Here is a 17,382-nt window from a genome sequence, read left to right on the forward strand (position 1 = left end):
GTGTGTAAGGGAGGGAGGTGAGGGGGTTGAGGGGCTTAGGTTGACATAGAAGATCTGAGGTGCCTTCGGAGTGGGTTGGGACTTGCATTGGTATGGATGGGGTCTGGGTGGGGCAAGGGCTGTGGAGATTAGAGTCCTAACTGCTTTTATTAAAACATTTAAATAGTCTGTCTCAATACCGAGCAGATAACAAGATCACTTCAGAACTATTTCCATGGTCACGCCCCTCACCCCAAGTATTCCTATCCCACAGAACAAAGATCTAGCCAGTCAGGACAGTCTCTCCTGAAGCTGGGCAATTTCCCAATGCTGTGTACCTGCCTCAGGAACAACAATTTGATCATTTGTCAAAAAGAACTGGGACAAGGTAACAAATCCATTACATAAGCACAACCATTAGTTGTATGAATAAGAATCAAATGTAGATAGACTAACCAACTTTAAAAAGAAAAGTTTGACAAGGTGTGAATATTTTGATATAGCACAGTATAAAATCTTCATTTAAACATTCACCTATTCAAGATAGTTTTATAAAATCCCAAGTAATTACAATTAAACAGAAGTTGCTATTCATTGTTTATTGCATGATGTCCAATTAGAATGTGGTTGGAATTATCTGCAATATTTATTATGACTATAATTTTGTTGGTTTTTGAATGTAAGAAAGCACTTGAAGAAATGTACTCAGATGCCAAGCGATTAGGCATATATTCTTCACAGCTTAATATGTGTGTTGCTGTGCACACTAAACAGGCTGTTGATGTCCACATTATTTAGGCTTGCATTTCACAGGTAGGAGTGGAGACTACACTCTACAACTAGGATTGATGCAGATTCTTTCAAATGGTACAGAATGATGAAATGAAGCATTGCAGCTGGATTCCTAGCAAAATTTGTATGTCTTTATGACAACAAAAAACTGCTCTAACCATGGTTTCTGAAAGCATAAGTATGTCTCTCATTAGATACTGACTGGAGGCACTTGTTGTCATTATGGACTCCAGTCTTCTTGCCTTTGGTCTGTGGATATTCACACTTCCAGATACAGAAGAAAGCTTTTCTTAGCAGCCTGCTTGAGGAATAGCTATGATCTCTCATTACTGGGTAGATAAGATAGTTTGAAGCCTATTGTCATAAATAAAGCAAAATAGGGTCAAATATATTGATGCCTCTATTCTTCCATCTACATTCTAGGGAACAAACCCTGTCCTAGTGAAGGGAAGGTGGCAATTGTCATCATAGTGAGCTGAAACTTGTAAGTGAGGAAATCATGATATTATTAAAGAATTTTCAGATCACAAAGCAGAGGTTAGTTGACAAAACAGGTTAGTTGATAATATTCCCTTAGTGTTGCCTTTCAAGATGCTGAAACATACTGCATTAATTTTCCCAGTATCCATTACTATCCACATTTGCTCTGACTTGAACACTATGGGGAATTAACCACAGAGAGAGTGGCATTATAAAACAAAAGGCAACACAACATCAAAGTCACTGATGAAGATAAGGAGTAAACATATCTTAATGTAGCAAGTTATGCACCAAACTCAACAATTTGTCTGAAAAAAACAGGCCACCCTGCCACATATTAGAAAATTGCATGTGTGCTGCTGATGATTTCTAAAATACGCGCACCCCTCAGTGGAAACCATTTCTTCTTATGTTTGCTATTAAAACCACCAACAAACCTCCCATTAACCTTTCTTGGTCTTCAAAAAAATCTCAGCTTACTTTATTTTTCCCCATATTGAGGTGCCTCATCTCTGGTAACATTCTGGTAAATTTCCTTTGCCCATTCTTCAAGGCCTAGACATCTTTCCTGATGTATGGGATATAGAATAGGGCATATTAACACTGCTGAAGCCTATTCATTGGTTTGTACGGACACAGCATAACCTCCTTGATTTAGTATTCAAAACCTGTATTTGTCAACCCAAGGAATCTGTGCGCCTTTTAACGTCCTCATCAACCGGTCCTATCACCTTTAAATATTTATGTAGGTAAACTCCAAGGTTTCTCTGTTCCTGCACCCCTTTAATACTGTAACAATATTCAAATTAATATTTGATGTAGCAAAATGGAAATAGAAATAAAGCACTCTTTTTCCTTCTAGGAACAGACATTGCTTAAATAACTACTTCTTCGGCTTAGATCAAGTTGGTAACGTGACACTGGTAAGTTCTGCATTAATCACAAAAAAATTCTCACTAACCTGTGATCTAGAAATAAAAACTTCCACTCCAAGCTATGTCTAGAGGTAAATTCTTCCAAAGGCTCCTCTATTATGCACATCTCCTGTGTTGAAATAAAGTATTGTAAATATGGTTAACAGTGGTAGATTTTATACAGAACAGATTTTAATGCTACATTTCAGAGCTTTGCAAATCAATGTGCTTTAATAATAAATATGGTTCATTGACAAATCTTTCCCTTTTTAATATTCAGAATAAATATAGAAAGTAAATAATTAACTGATATCATTGTGTGGCATAATTGATTGTGTTTTTCCTTACAAGTTTAAGAATAAAGGTTTCATTGTTGAGTAAACAGCAAATTTTCACATTCACAGGCAACAGTTACTCCTTAGCTTTCCACTGCACAGAATGGACCCTTTTTGCCTGTGCTAGGTTTCTGAAAGAGGTGTTCAATTAATCACACTCCTTTGCTCTCTTCCTGTAGCCCTGTAAAATATTTCCTTTTAATTTCTTATCTATTTAATTTTGGCCGTTATTATTGAATTTGATTCTGACCAGTCTTTCGGACATTACATCCTTGATCACAACAATTCTGTTGCTGCATGTAGCTATTTCTGTCAGGAGATATGTTATCACGGTGTGCCACACTGTTCCATCCTCACATATTCACTGAAGCCAATCAACAACCACTCCATGCGATCTGCCATCCAACTACTCCTAGATTGATCCCTCTTTCTGCTGTTCTCCATACTGCTTTCTGAAAGAATTCTCTGCAGCTTTTCAGCTCTGATTAAATGTCCAAAATACTAACAATTTATTTTCTGGATGTCATCTTCTTTAAGTTCTTTTTCCTCTTGTACTTTTAAATACTTCTTCATTTGACTAATGTTCTGTATATGGAATTGTTAGCATACAGTTAAGCATCCAGATTTCAAGAAAACTTATCTTCTTCCAGAAACCTATAATTTTTGACAAGGTGTCGGAGCTATACAGGAAATTGGACAGATAGAATGTACACTTTTATGAATTATTTTCCTTGTTACCATCTTAAGTTTTATTGTTGTTAACATATTCTTTATCTTTAAAAAAATTAGTTCTGGCTACCTCCATTCTTCTTTTAACTTTTGCATCATACCTGTCACCTTCTGTTGGTATTTGTCCTGAATAGCCAACTTATTTAATTGGTCCAGTGAAACACCACATAATTCAAACATCACCCTAATTTATTCTAACATACTCCATCTAACCATCATTTCTTTTCTCTTTTTGGTGTTCATATTCAACATTATTCTAAATTCTATATTTTACTTGATCTATGCTATTTTCAACTGCCTCTTCTAATACTGTCAGGGTATTATAAGCTTGTTATGTTCTTCCGTCTTAATTTTACACCTGGAAGCACAGCTAATTCACTGAATAACTTGCACTGTAAAATATTTTTTTTTGAGTCATCATTTGTTCGTTTACCAATTATCTGAAATCTCTGCCCTCTCATTACCAACTGTTCTGTCACTAAAATAAGTTCTTTTTCTTTATTTACTCTATCAAAGCTAAAAATAAATATCCTGTTAACCTTCTCTGCTCTCAGGAGAATAACCTCAGCTTCTCTAGTCCTGTCACTTAATGAAAGTCCCTAAATGTTCAAAGTTTGGGAGAAGATTTGTAGCTCAGGTGCTCGTTGTTGTGGTTCTGTTCGCCGAGCTGGGAATTTGTGTTGCAGACGTTTCGTCCCCTGTCTAGGTGACATCCTCAGTGCTTGGGAGCCTCCTGTGAAGCACTTCTGTGATCTTTCCTCCAGCATTTGTAGTGATGAATCTGCTGCTTCTGGTTGTCAGTTCCGGCTGTCCGCTGCAGTGGCCGGTATATGAGTTCGACTGCAACAATACTACTATTATAGGACAAGCCAAACAGAGAACAGCCAGGAAATTCCTAGAGGCATGGCATTCATCCACAGATGCAATCAATAAACACATCGACCTGGACCCAATATACCGGCCACTGCAGCGGACAGCTGGAACTGACAACCGGAAGCGGCAGATACAAACCACTACAAATGCCGGAGGAAAGATCACAGAAGCACTTCACAGGAGGCTCCCAAGCACTGAGGATGTCACCTAGACAGGGAACGAAAAGTCTGCAACACACATTCCCAGCTCGGCGAACAGAACCACAACAAAGAAAGTCCCTAAAACTTGATACAATTCTAATAAATCACTTTTGCACCTTTACCAAGTTCTGGATATCCTTTCTAAAATATTGAGTCTAGAACTGAACATAATACCGCAGCTGATGCCCAACCAGTTAGCTTTATTAAAACTATCATATTCTTATATATTTTTTCCTTAACATAGAATTACCTCTTTAATACTGATAGCATAGGTACAATTTATGTGAAAATCTCAACTATCTACACATCCTTAACCCAGCATGCCATTGCTGGTCATGTAGCATCATTTTGGCCCTTGGCTCATTAGCAGAAACACAGAAACATCTTTGTTTCTGCACTCTATTCCTCTATTAACAAAGTGAAGGATGCCATTTTCTTTTGCAACATACTTTCCATCTTATACCTTCATAGTTTCATGTACATTCCCCCCCAGATCTCACTCTGTTCTTTCAGACCCTTTAAAACTACAGTATTTAGTTCACCAAAAGAGAAAATGCTGGAAAATCTCAGCAGGTCTGGCAGCATCTGTAAGGATAGAAAAGAGCTGACGTTTTGAGTCTAACTGACCCTTTGTCAAAGCCCAATTTGCTTTTATCCAGCATTTAGTTCATTTTACTGCATTTCGTCTTTCCTACAAAAATGCATCAAAACACATAACTTCAAAATTCATTGTACTAAATAGTTGCAAAGTAATCATTTTGTATCTCAGCCATGCCCTCTGCCTCCAGAAGATATCTTTTTCTGGTCCCTAAATAGGCCTGCTCTTCCTTTGGCTATCTTTTTACCACATTTGTACTTAGAAAATACTTTTGTCTGACCTCTATGTCACTTGCTAATCTATTCTCATACTCTCTCTATTCTTATTATGTACATTTTCTTGGATCTCCTCTGCACTTTCTATGTTCAGCTTGGTTTTCTGATGCATCATAAACCTTCCAATTGTCACAAGCCTGCTTTTTCCCTCTCATTTTTATCCTCGACATGTTTAGTCAGCTCTAGCCTTGAAAACCTTTCTTTCCTGTGCCATGGGAATGCGCCTACTCGATACGTGACCATCTTTTTGAGGTCCATTATTTAATTACTGTTTTATCTATTAATTTTTGATACCAATCTACCTTAGCCAAATTCTTACTCAGTTCACTGAAGTTAATGTTTTTACAGTAGTCTTTACCTGAGGCTGGATTTTACAGAGCACCACATTCCCATCTGCCCCTCCCCTAAAATAGTCAACCGGGATCTCAAATAGAAAAAGCAGAAAGCCCATTCACTGGGACATTAATTGTCTCAAGGCGAGACCTCTGCCCCATATTGGGAGGAGGTCTTGTCTTAGAGAGCTTCCGTGCTTTCAGAAGTACCAGATTTAAGCTGTGGCTACAGCTGGACAACAGACAACCCAAGAAAGATAGGAAGTTCAGACTGAAAGCATGTCTGGTTTATCAGCAGGGCCTGGCTGGCAGGCCCCAATTATAATGGGACATAGACAACTTGGAATACGCAGATAAGTGGCAGGTGATGTTCAATGCCGAGTAATGTGAGGTGATACACTTTGGTTGGCAGAACATTGAACAACACTATGAAATAGGGGGTATAATTCTACAGGGGGTGCAGGAGAAGAGGGACCATATGTGCCCAGATCATTGAAGGTCACAATCAGGTGGAGAGCGCAGCTAATAAAGCATATAGTGTTCTCGGCTTTATTTATAAGAGCGTAGAGAACAAGAGCAAGCGCTATATAAGACACTTCTTAAACCTCAGATGGATATTGTGTTCAGTGTGGGCACCACATTATAGAAAAGTTATGAATGTATTGGAGCAAGTGCAGAAGTGATTTACTGTAAATGTTCCAAATATGAGAATCTTAACTATGAGGATAGACTGGAGAATTTGGGACTTTTTTCCCTAAAGAGAAGAAGGTTGAGAGGAAATCTGATTGAGGTTTTCAAAATCATGAGCAGCTCAGCAGGGTCGAGAGAGTTAAATTGTTTCTGCTTCCAAATGAAATAAGAATGAGAGCATAGATTTAAAGTGACATGTAAATAAAGCAAGGGTGAATTGAGAAAAAAAAATTGCACACGGTGGGTAGTTAGGGCATGGAATGCACTGCCTGGAAATGTGATGGGGACAGGTTCAACTGAAGAATTCAAGAGGGCATTGGATTTTTAAAATTATAATAGTGTACTGGAATATGGGGAAATGCAGGAAATTGGTACAATAATAGAGCTGGATTAGATAATACAGCCGGTGCAGGCACAATGGGCCAAATGCAGGATTTGGTGGCTGGGAGAGGATTTGAGAGGCTGGGGAAAGGTAATATCAGGGGTATGGCTTTTGTGGTGGCCGGCAATGTATGGGGTGCCTCCACTGGGGACAGGGAACATCTCTTACCCAGTGAAGACTATGGCCAGTTTATCGTAGGCCTCCTTTGCCATAATAGTGTGTGGGGTTGGATGATGCACTGAAGAGCCACTTACGGGCCTTGACTGTCCCAAAGGTGGCTAGCCTGTCTGACACATCCACTTTCCTCCATAACATGGGAAACTGTTTGAGGGACACTGGGAAGGCAGTGGGCAGACTATGCACTGTAGTTTATGAGACCTCCCCACCTTTAAACCACTGGTAGCTATAACTATTTTAAACAACATATAATGATTACAAATTTTGTCCTACAGAGACATGAGCTATTAGATAATGCCATTCCCTCTAGAAAACACACGCATAATTATGTGGGAAAACATCCAAAGCAAATAATTCAATGATTTCAATGGAACCAGCAGAGATGAAAATCAAGCTGTGACTTGCTATCACCAATTTTCATGATCACACAAAATGAAGATCTACCTCATTCTGTTCAGTTTGTTCTGGGATATAGCTGACCTGGGAGTAACTTGGCTTTGGATCCAAAATGTGGAAAATTAACACTGGAAGAAGCTGCTTCACTATTACTGATCTCGTCATCTGTACCTAAAGCAGAAAAACTCTTATTCATGTTTTTCTCACCTCAAATCCCTATTATTCCAATATTCTCATCACTGGCTTCCCCTTGTCCCCCTCCATAAACTCAAATTTGTCTAAAACCCAGATTCTGCCCTGTACAATGAATCATAGGATCCGTACAGAATGGAAAGAGGCCATGCAGCCCATCGAGTCTGCACCAACCCTCTGAAGAGCATCACACATAGACCCAACACCCTACTCAATCCCTGTAACCTCTCAGTTCCCATGGCTCATCCAACTAGCCTGTACATTCTTGGACACTATTGGCAATTTAGTATGGCAATTCCACCTAACCTGCACATCTTTGGACTGTGGGAGGCAACTGGACCATCCAGCTGAAACCCATGCAGACAGAAGGAGAATGTGCAAACTCCATGCAGACTGTCACCTGAGGCTGGAATCAAACCAATGCCCCTGGCACTATGAGGCAGCAGGGCTAATCGCTGAGCTGCCCTGCTGCCCAGTGCCTCACTCTCTGATTGCTCAACTTTATCTTGACAAGGCTCACTTCCCCTTCTGTCACTTTTCCAACTCTGGCCACCTGTTTATTACCTTCTTATTTTGCTTCTCCATCATCAATAAGTTCTCTTTCCTCTGTTCGCATTAATTACTTTATCTTTGAAATTCTCTGACTGCCAGTATACCTCTCTACCTCACTTCCCATCCTTCAAAAACCGGTACATCCAAGTTATTTATCTATCTATTTAAACTCTCTCCAGCTCAGCATTCAATTCCTCTTTCATTACTTACTGAGGATGTTATATATATTAAAAATACTGTTGAATGTAAATTGAAATTAATAATCACCTGAAGGCCATTACTTGGTTCACAATTTAGATTAAAATTCAGAATTTTACTTACAGTTAACAAGTTTACAAAAAATTCAAAAGCATTAGAAAATAAGAACCATGTAAAAAGTCATGCTATTTAATTTTAATTAATAAACAAATTTTAAAAAGTGCCTCCTACAAATGTATTGATACTTGTGAAATATACATCTAGGTGTCAGACAGTGTATCTGTGCATGGTCCACCAGAGAAATGCAGCACCTGACAAAGTGGCTAAAGCTGAAGTATAAGTGACTTGGAATGTCCAGAAGTCTTGCTCTGCTTAGCCTCCTCCTGATTGCCTATTGCATTGTTCGAAGACCTTCAAGAAATTTAATTTTTTTCAATGAACAGGCTAGGATGATACAGCAAGAATCTACCATTCACCAGTCTAATTTCAATCAGGAGCCAATATTCAGTATTCTCTAGCCTGTTGGTTGCAGTTCAGGAATCAATTCCTGGGAGATTGGCACTCTGGTGTGATCTATTTTCACTGTCCATATGTACTAACCTTTATAAATTGAGGTGTTGCTAGACGGACGGTTGCTACAAAACACATCTGTTCATCTACTGTTGTTTGAAGTGTCCTTTGAACAGAACCTTCAAAACCATTACAAGATGAACTAGGCACTACAATTAGAAAGAAGAAAAAGAACATTTCAAACAGTGGTTTATACCAGTCTGTAATAAGCAATCTATTAACATATTCTATACAAAGACTAATTATGAATGTTTCTGTTGTATATATGCATCGAAACATATGCATCTCTACAGGATCCTTACTGTGGAATTTTGCCAGGATTCCATTTCTTTAAAAGTGGTCAATGAAGCTGACAAATTTGGGTAAATAATCTATCAATTGTTAAGTAACACTAAGCTGCTTTCGGGTGCACACACATGATCATCAATCTGAATTACATCTGGTCATATTATTCATAGTGCACATTAGGCAATGAAAGAATCTGTAACTAAAAGTGCTTTACAATTTGGTCATACATCCCAAATTCCAAATGGATTTTGTTATTGAATCCCCTTCCTTACACCAACTAGAATACGTTTTATCATTTTAAGTGTATGAATTCTCTACAACAGAATTTATTTTTGAGTTGAGGTTGAATTAAATGCACACAGACTTGAGCAGGACAATTGTTTGCAAATTGGAGACTAGTAAATCTATCACTCCGCAGCATCACAGGAGAGGTGGTGGCTGCTGCCAGTACTGCAACTCCTCACAGCCCCAGGATCAAGCAGTGACCCAATGAGAAAGGTAACTATTATTTGAGGGTCTACCCCATGTAGTGAGGGTCACAGGGGCAGGGAGTCCATTGAAGTCAGAGAAAGGAGGTCATCAGGGAGGTTGCCAACAACTTGTTCTTGCTCATGTCCATGCCTTCAGTCATGTAGAACTGAATGAAGCATGAGGCCAACCTCATCACCTTACATGCAGTCTGCAGAGACCTAATGGCTGGGTAGGCTGCCAGTCAGTTATCTGGCTGCAGCTAAGGAAAATTGCAATGCAGGTAGGAAGGATCTTAAATATTGTTAATTGACCATTCAAGTGTATTAAATGGAGGTGAGTGGAAAAATCAGTCATGTACCACCCTGAACTTTCTGCACACAAATGGGAAGATGTCGGTTATCAGTCCTGATAACAATTCCGCTCATCTTCAAGGCCTCCCACCTCCTAGATGTCCCCTGCTAGCCTGGAATATTACACCTTGTGTATCAATTTGCAATGTCAATACTTCCTTTATGCTTAGTTTTCAAAACAACATTTCAAATCTTCTACCACTGACGTTGACCTATTTGGAACATGACCACATTTTTTGAAAGTCTGCTCTCAGTAAGTATCTCTGACAGACATTGAGTGTTTCCATGGTTTATGTACACCTAAATATATGCATCTCTACAGGATTCTGAATGTGGAATTTTATCAGGATTACGTTTCTTTTCTGTACAATCCAGTAAAACAAGCAAATCTTTTATTTGGCACAACACTGCTTAGCCAAGTATTTTTTTCCAGGTCAAGTTAGTAAATTTTCTTAATGCATAACATCTGTCTGTTTAAAAATTATTAACCAAAGTACACCCATACTGCATACACCTCTATTGGCATAGTAATTTGTAGGCAAATATTAATAGTAAACATGCTGTACTCAGTCACAATCTCTATTACTCATGTACTGCAATATTGAAAAGCATCAAGTCTCAGTCAGGGACAGTGCAGTATTGTGAGCCAAATGCTGTAGGATGCACAACTCTACCATTAACACACATCTAATGAATCCCTGTTAGGAAATAGGACTTAAAAGCAGGAGCTATGACGTAAAGGAAGGAAGGAAAGTTGGAGAAAAAGCCAATTCATCACAGAAAAGTCAATAAAGAATAGTGCTGAGCTGAACTTCCAGATTGACCTCAGCACCAGAAATGATAACTCAGTTGACCTGTGGCTTTCTCCTTTACTAAAATCTAGATCTTATGCCAAAATTGGGAAAGCTGTCAAACAACAACTTGACATATTTGTATCTTACAGCTAATATCCTAGACATCACTAGTTCCACCCTGAGTACATCATATCCCACTAGAAAGGCAGACTCTAGAGATTCTGCAAGTGCAGAAGATACAGCATAGGAATTTAGAAATTAGGAGTGGGAGTAGGCAATTCAGCCCTTTGAGACTACTCTGCCACTTAACATGATATGGCTAATCTTATCCTGGTCTCAACTCCACTTTCCTACCTGCTCCCCGTAGCCCTTTATCTCACTTTTCACCAGGAACATATCTATTTCTTCCTTGAATCTGTTGATAATTCTGCCTCCACTGCTCTCTGGGACAGTGAGTTTGACAGTTTCACAACCCTCTGAGAGAAGTAGTTTCTCCTCACCTCAGTTTTGAATCTACTTCATATCACTCTACGTCAATGGCTGTTAGTTCGAGACTGTCCCACAAGGGGGAACATCTGTTCAAAGTCCATCTTAACAATCTCCTTTTGCATTTTATATACCTCTATCAGATGCCCCTCCAACCTTTTTGAAATCCAATGAATACAAGCTCAAGCTATCCAATTGCTCCTCGTACAACAGTCCTTTTATCCCTGAAAGACTGTCCAAGTAAAGTAAGACTTATATGTTACAGGGGGGCAACTATACATAGATTATTTTGAATTACCTGCATTTAGTTCAGGCATGACCCTGAGGTTCTGGATGTTTGACATATTAATTCGCTGTCCCACTCTCTGCTTCAGGCCTCTTCCTCAGTCTACTATATTGTTTCAATTAACCTGAACATGGGCTGAAGGAATAGTACCTTCACATTCAATTAAGCATTTCAAAACACTTCCAGACCCAATCCTGAATTCAACAATTTATGATGCAAGCTTCAGTCCCCGATTTTTCATCCAGGAATTGATGATGTTCTGCTATTCCTATTTACATCTCATTTAGCTCTATCTTTTGTTGGCTTTACGTGTTGCATTATCATCTCCTTCTGCCTTTCACTGCCATCTCTCATTTAGCTTCTTCTTCCTTTCCTTGATCAGTGATCTTCCCTACTGTTCTTTTTATCTCTTTGCTGCTGGCGTCTGTATCAAATCATATTACATCTCTCACCTTTTCCGACCGAGACCCATCACATTGAAACACCAATTTTAACTGCGTAACTGAATGAGTTTTAAGTAATTCAAGTCGAGAACCTTAATTCTATTTCTCTCTCTTTCTGGGTATTGCCACGATTTTCTGTTGGTACTTCAGATTTTGCTTTAATTTTATCCACTAATAATTCCTAGAATGGGACATTTGTGAAAGAAAATAGTTATGTGGCTTAGTGATTTACTTATTGTGAATTAATCCTTCTTTCTTCAGTTCCACTCTTTAAACTATTTACTTTTCTAATTTGTGTGTTCTTATGTAATATAGAATACATGTTTTGCAAACCAATTTTTAAGCCCTTAGTCTCACATAATAGATCTGGACTAAATTTCAACACTCACCACTGTCATATGACTGGAAATTTCCCACAAATCGTAGATATTCATAGGTAGGAGATTCTTCTGGGTCCAATGTCCCTCGCAGCAAGTGACAAGAAAATTCAAAGCAGTTCTCAGCTAGATAAAAACATTACATACTTGCTTAAATGAAAGTTAGGCAATTGTATATTCTTGCTTTCCAGATATATGTACAATATTAATATTATTGTTGGGAGCCAGGACACAATATGGGCAGCATTGAGGATTGGACAGAAGTGTGGGGTTAGGGATTGGTGGGGAGTCAGGATCAGCTACAATTTATGAGATGATAGCTTCACCAGTTTTCCAACCCATGTATCATACACTCTGGACATAGAAGAGTGGGAAGTTGAGCTTTCTGACCACTTTCGAGAAATACATTCACTGTTTAAGGGCAAGTCTAGGGGAGGGCTCAGGCTAGTCAAGGAATTCTGTGTTTACAATAAGGGGCAACCTACCCTTAGCGATCTTTAACTTTTCTTGCTACCCATCAGAATGGAAGGTTGTCTTTGAAATTTTGCAATGAGCAGCCGGAAATCTGCTCTCACTAAATATTCCTTCCTCAGGATTTCAGGCAGGGTCTGTGTCCTTCGCAGTGGGCACTGTGGAGTCCCACTCGTGGTGGTTCTGTGAACTGCACTTCTGCCAAAGTAAGCAGAATTCAACTGAGGATGCGCCATGCAAAGGCAAACTAGCATTTCGGGGAACGAATTTAAAATATATAATATTCAGAATAAACTGTTTGCGATTTGTTAAAAATTGACTTTATGTGCAAAATTGAAAAACTGATGTCTGATGTTGGCAAACCTCTGTTAAACTTTTATAAAATACGTATTAGGTCTCAACCTGGAGCACTGGGTCTAGTTCTGTACTTCAGTAAGGCTGTGAAGACATTACAGAGTGATACAGTCACACTGCATGGAAACAGACCCTTCGGTCCATGCTGAACATGTTCCCAAACTAAACTATTCCCACCTGCCTGTGCTTGGCCTATATCCCTCCAAACACTTCTTATTCATGTACATATCGAAATGTCTTTTGAACATATACCTACATCCATCACTTTCTTCAGCAGTTTATTTCACACACGAACCACTCTCTGTGTAAAAAGGTTGCCCCTGATATCCTTGTTAAATCTTTTTCCTCTCACCTTAAAAATATGCCCCCTAGTTTTGAACTCCCCCATCCGAGGGAAAGGAACCCTGTCATTCACCTTATCTATGCCCCTCATGATTTTATATGCCTCAGTACTGTCACCCCTCAACCTCCTACACTCCAGTGAAAAAAGTCCCAGCCTTTCCAGTCTATTTTTATATTTCAGACCCTCCTTTCCTGGCAACATCCTGGAAAATGTTTTCTGAACCCTCTCCAGAACAGGCCTCACCAATGTCCTGTACAACCTCAATATGATGTCATAACTCCTATACTCAATTGTCGGAATAATGAAATCAAGTGTCCTAAATGCTTTCTTAACCACCCACTCTACCTGTGATGCAAATTTCAAAGAATTATGTATTTGAACCCCTAGGTCTCTCTGCTCTACAACACTATCCAGGGCCCTACCATAAATTGTATAAGTTCTTCCTTGTTTATATTACCAAACTGCAATACATGACATTTATCCAAATTAAACTCCATCTGCCACTCCTCAGCCAATTGATCCAATTGATGAAGATTGTTTAAATAAGCTCATTCACTGTCCACTATATCATCAAATTTAGTGTCAGCTACAAACTTATTAACCATGCCTCCTACATTCTTATCCAAATCATTTATATAGATGACAAACAAAAATGGACCCAGTACCGATCCCTGTGGAATACCACTGGTCATAGGCCTCCAGTCTGAAAAACAACCCTCCTCCATCACCACCCTCTGTCTCCTACTATAAAGACAATTTTGTATCTAACTGGCAAGCTCACCCTGAAGCCTACGTTATCTAACTTTACTAATTAGCCTGCATCAATCATTTTGGTTACTTCATTAAAAAACTCAGTCAAGTTTGTGAGACACGATTTTCCTTGCATAAAATCATGCTGACTATCCCTAATCAATCCTTGCCTCTCCAAATGCATGCTAATCCTAACTTTCAGAATCACCTCCAACAACTTAACTACCACCAATGTCAGACTCACAGGTGTATAATTTCCAGGCTTCTCCTTACAGTCTTTCTTAAATAATGGCACAACATTAGCCACCTTCCAGTCCTCCGGTACTTCACCCGTGTTTATAGCTGATACAGATATTTCTGCGAGGAGCCCCGCAGTTTCCTCCCTAATTTACCACAATGTCCTGGGATACACTTGATCAGGTCCTGGAGATTTATCCACTTTTACGTTTTCTAAGCCCGCTAGCACTTCCTTTTGTATAATGTGAACTATTTTCAAAACATCACTATTTATTCCCCTGAGTTCTCTAGCCTCCATTTTTTTCTAACAGCAAAAGCTGATGAGAAATATTCATTTAATATTTCTCCCATCTCCTGAGGTTCAACACAAAGACAACTTTGATGATCTTTTAGGGGTCCTAATTGTTCTCTAGTTGCTCTCTTTTTCTTAATATATTTGTAGAATCTTTTTGGATTATCTTTAACCTTATTTGCCAAGGCTATCCCCTTTCTGCCTTCTTGATGTTCTTCTTAAGAGTGCCTGTACGATCTTTTTACTCTTCAAGAGATTCAGTTGATCCCAGTTGACTATCTCTAATATACATTTCTTTTTTATTCTTGACTAGAACCTCAATATTTTTATTCATCCATTGTTTCCTAATCTGACTGCCTTGCCTTTCACTCCAACAGGAGCACAATGCCTCTGAACTCTTGCTCTCACACTTTTGAAGGCTTCCTACTTGTCAGTCATCTCTTTACCTGCAAACATTCTACCCCAATCAACTTTTGAAAGTTCTTATTTTATACCCTTAAAATTTGCCTTACTCCAATTAAGAACTTTAACTTTTATGGAAGATTTATCCTTTCCCAAAACTATTTTAAGCCAACACCGGCATCTCCAAATCATATTTTAAAACTAATAGTATTATGATCACTAGTCCCAAAGTGTTCCCCAGTAAAACTTCAGTCACTTGCTCTGTCTTATTGCCCAAGAGAAGGTCAAGTTTTGCTCCTTTTCCAATTGGAACATTTACATATTGATAAAGAAAATTTTCCTGAACACATTTAGACGTTGTAGAAAAGACTGGTTCCAGGAATGGACATCTTCTACTGTTTAGTTAGATCGGACTATTATTCTTGAAGAGAAGTTTAAGAGGAGATTTGATAGAATTATTCAAAATAATGAGTGGTGCACAGAGTAAACAGGGAGAAACGGTTCCCATTTTTGGAAGGAATAAGAGGGCACAGATTTAAGGTAAGTGGCAAAATAAGCAATGGTGACAAAAGAAAAATATGTTTTATGCAGTGAGTGGTAAGGATCTGGAATAATCTGCCTGAAAATGTGGAAAGCACCAAAAAAGCATCCAAGAGGAAAATGGATTATATGAAAAGGAAGAAAGGGTACAGAGCTATGGGGAGAAGATGAGGCAATAGCATTAGGTTTATTTTTTTAATTGCAAAAATATACTTTATTCATAAAAAACTTCATCTATAAATACATATGAAAAGGTTGTTATTCTGTTCTGTACAATCTTACCAACAAGGATAAAGAAACCCAAACAGTACCTTGGAATTTGTCATCCCATGGAGCTACCACACAATTGCAAATAACAAGGGCATTTTTAACTCATGCAGGAAGAAAATAATTTGAGGCAATGCAGTGATCTCACAACTGAACGAACACTTGTACTTTGGCAGGAAGGCAATGTGGTCTTTCCTCGCTGCACCTTAGTGGTAGGTTCCCCAAGCTTCAGTGTGTCTGTCAGCACATTGTCATGGACTTTGGAATGTGCCAGTCTGCCACACTCTGTCTCTGTACTGGAAGACTAACAAGTTTCAGGCAGACCAAAGAGTGTCTTTCACCGAGTTGATGGTCTTCCAGGTGCAGTCAATGTTTGTCTTGGTGTACGTTTCAGGTAACAGACCATAGAGCACAGAGTTCTGTAACACAAAGCTGTTTGGGACAAATCTTGACAACAACCACCACATCTCTCTCCAAACCTTCTCTACAAAGCCACATTCCAGAAGGAGATAAGTGACAGCCTCTTCACCAGCTCAGCCGCTTCAAGGGCTGTGTGCGGTGGTGCCATTTCTGCCAAATGACGTTGTCAGTCTGCTCAGAGAACTACCTGACAGGAATTGCCCTCTCCTTTTCCACAGGGTCTCGAGGACACTATGTGCTGACCACTTCCTGGTAGACTTGTGTTCAAAGGTACTTCTCTTTGTAAATTTTTCCAGGCTAAGAAGAATGGTCCAACTACTTGGAGCACTCCACAGTAACAAGCCCAGCCTATCCTTCACAACACCTGGTACAAGTAGAACTTCAGTATGTAGTGAGATTTGGTGTTTGCGTACCAAGGGTCTACACACAGCTGAATGCAGCCATGCACAAAGATGACGATCAGGATGAGGGCGGCATTGGTACATTCTCCCCCCTGCCTTATCTAGAGCTTTCACATGGTGTGGAAGCTGACTCAGATGACTACAGTGGTCATAGTTTGGGGAATAGGCCAAACCCATGCCACATACAACAATCCAAGAGTACCTTACACCTGATGACTCGGTTTTACCCACAGTGGAGAGGAAGCAGTGTTCCCATCTGCCCAGTTTCTGCCTCACCTTGGTGATATGCTCCTCCAAGTTTTGGCACACATTCTGGCCCCTCTGAACCATATTCCCAGCACTTCAGGTAATCTGTCCTGACAGTGAAGGGGATAATGGATTGGTCGGCCCAGTTCCCAAAGAACATGGCCTCACTCTTACCTTGATTTACCTTGGCTCCCTAGGCCAGTTTAAATTGAATGCAAATTCTCCTGAGACTGTACACTGAGAGCAGGTCTGAGCAGAAAACAGTAACATCATCCATGTACGGGGAGGCTTTGACCTGCAGGCCTCCACTGCCTGGAAATAGTCACCCCTCTCAGACTTGTATCCTTCCTGATGGACTCAGCAAATGGCTCCGTACAACACACAAACAAGGCAGAAGAGAATGGGCAGCCCTGCCTTATCTTATCGGGAAACTTTCTGATTCCTACCCACTGAATGAGACTGCACTCATAATGTTGGTGCAGAGCAGTTGGATCCAATTA

General features: G+C 39.5%; 1 protein-coding gene across 5 annotated transcripts in view; it reads right to left on the reverse strand.

The window, feature by feature from the left end:
• The window catches only part of LOC140481444 (neuronal PAS domain-containing protein 2-like), a 119,750-nt gene that overhangs the window by 37,063 nt on the left and 65,305 nt on the right, over positions 1 to 17,382 (reverse strand). For all 5 annotated transcript variants that reach the window (XR_011961526.1, XM_072577622.1, XM_072577623.1 and 2 more), the window contains 3 exons: positions 12,172 to 12,285; positions 8,695 to 8,813; positions 2,213 to 2,295 (listed from right to left, as the gene is read on the reverse strand). Coding sequence is in view for 4 of the 5 variants with exons in the window: in XM_072577622.1 (XP_072433723.1) it covers positions 2,213 to 2,295; positions 8,695 to 8,813; positions 12,172 to 12,285 (316 nt within the window). In the remaining variant the exon portion in view is untranslated. The remainder of the gene's footprint in view (positions 1 to 2,212; positions 2,296 to 8,694; positions 8,814 to 12,171; positions 12,286 to 17,382) is intronic.

Source organism: Chiloscyllium punctatum, chromosome 9 (assembly GCF_047496795.1).
Source record: "Chiloscyllium punctatum isolate Juve2018m chromosome 9, sChiPun1.3, whole genome shotgun sequence".
In the NCBI taxonomy this organism is placed as follows: domain Eukaryota; kingdom Metazoa; phylum Chordata; class Chondrichthyes; order Orectolobiformes; family Hemiscylliidae; genus Chiloscyllium; species Chiloscyllium punctatum.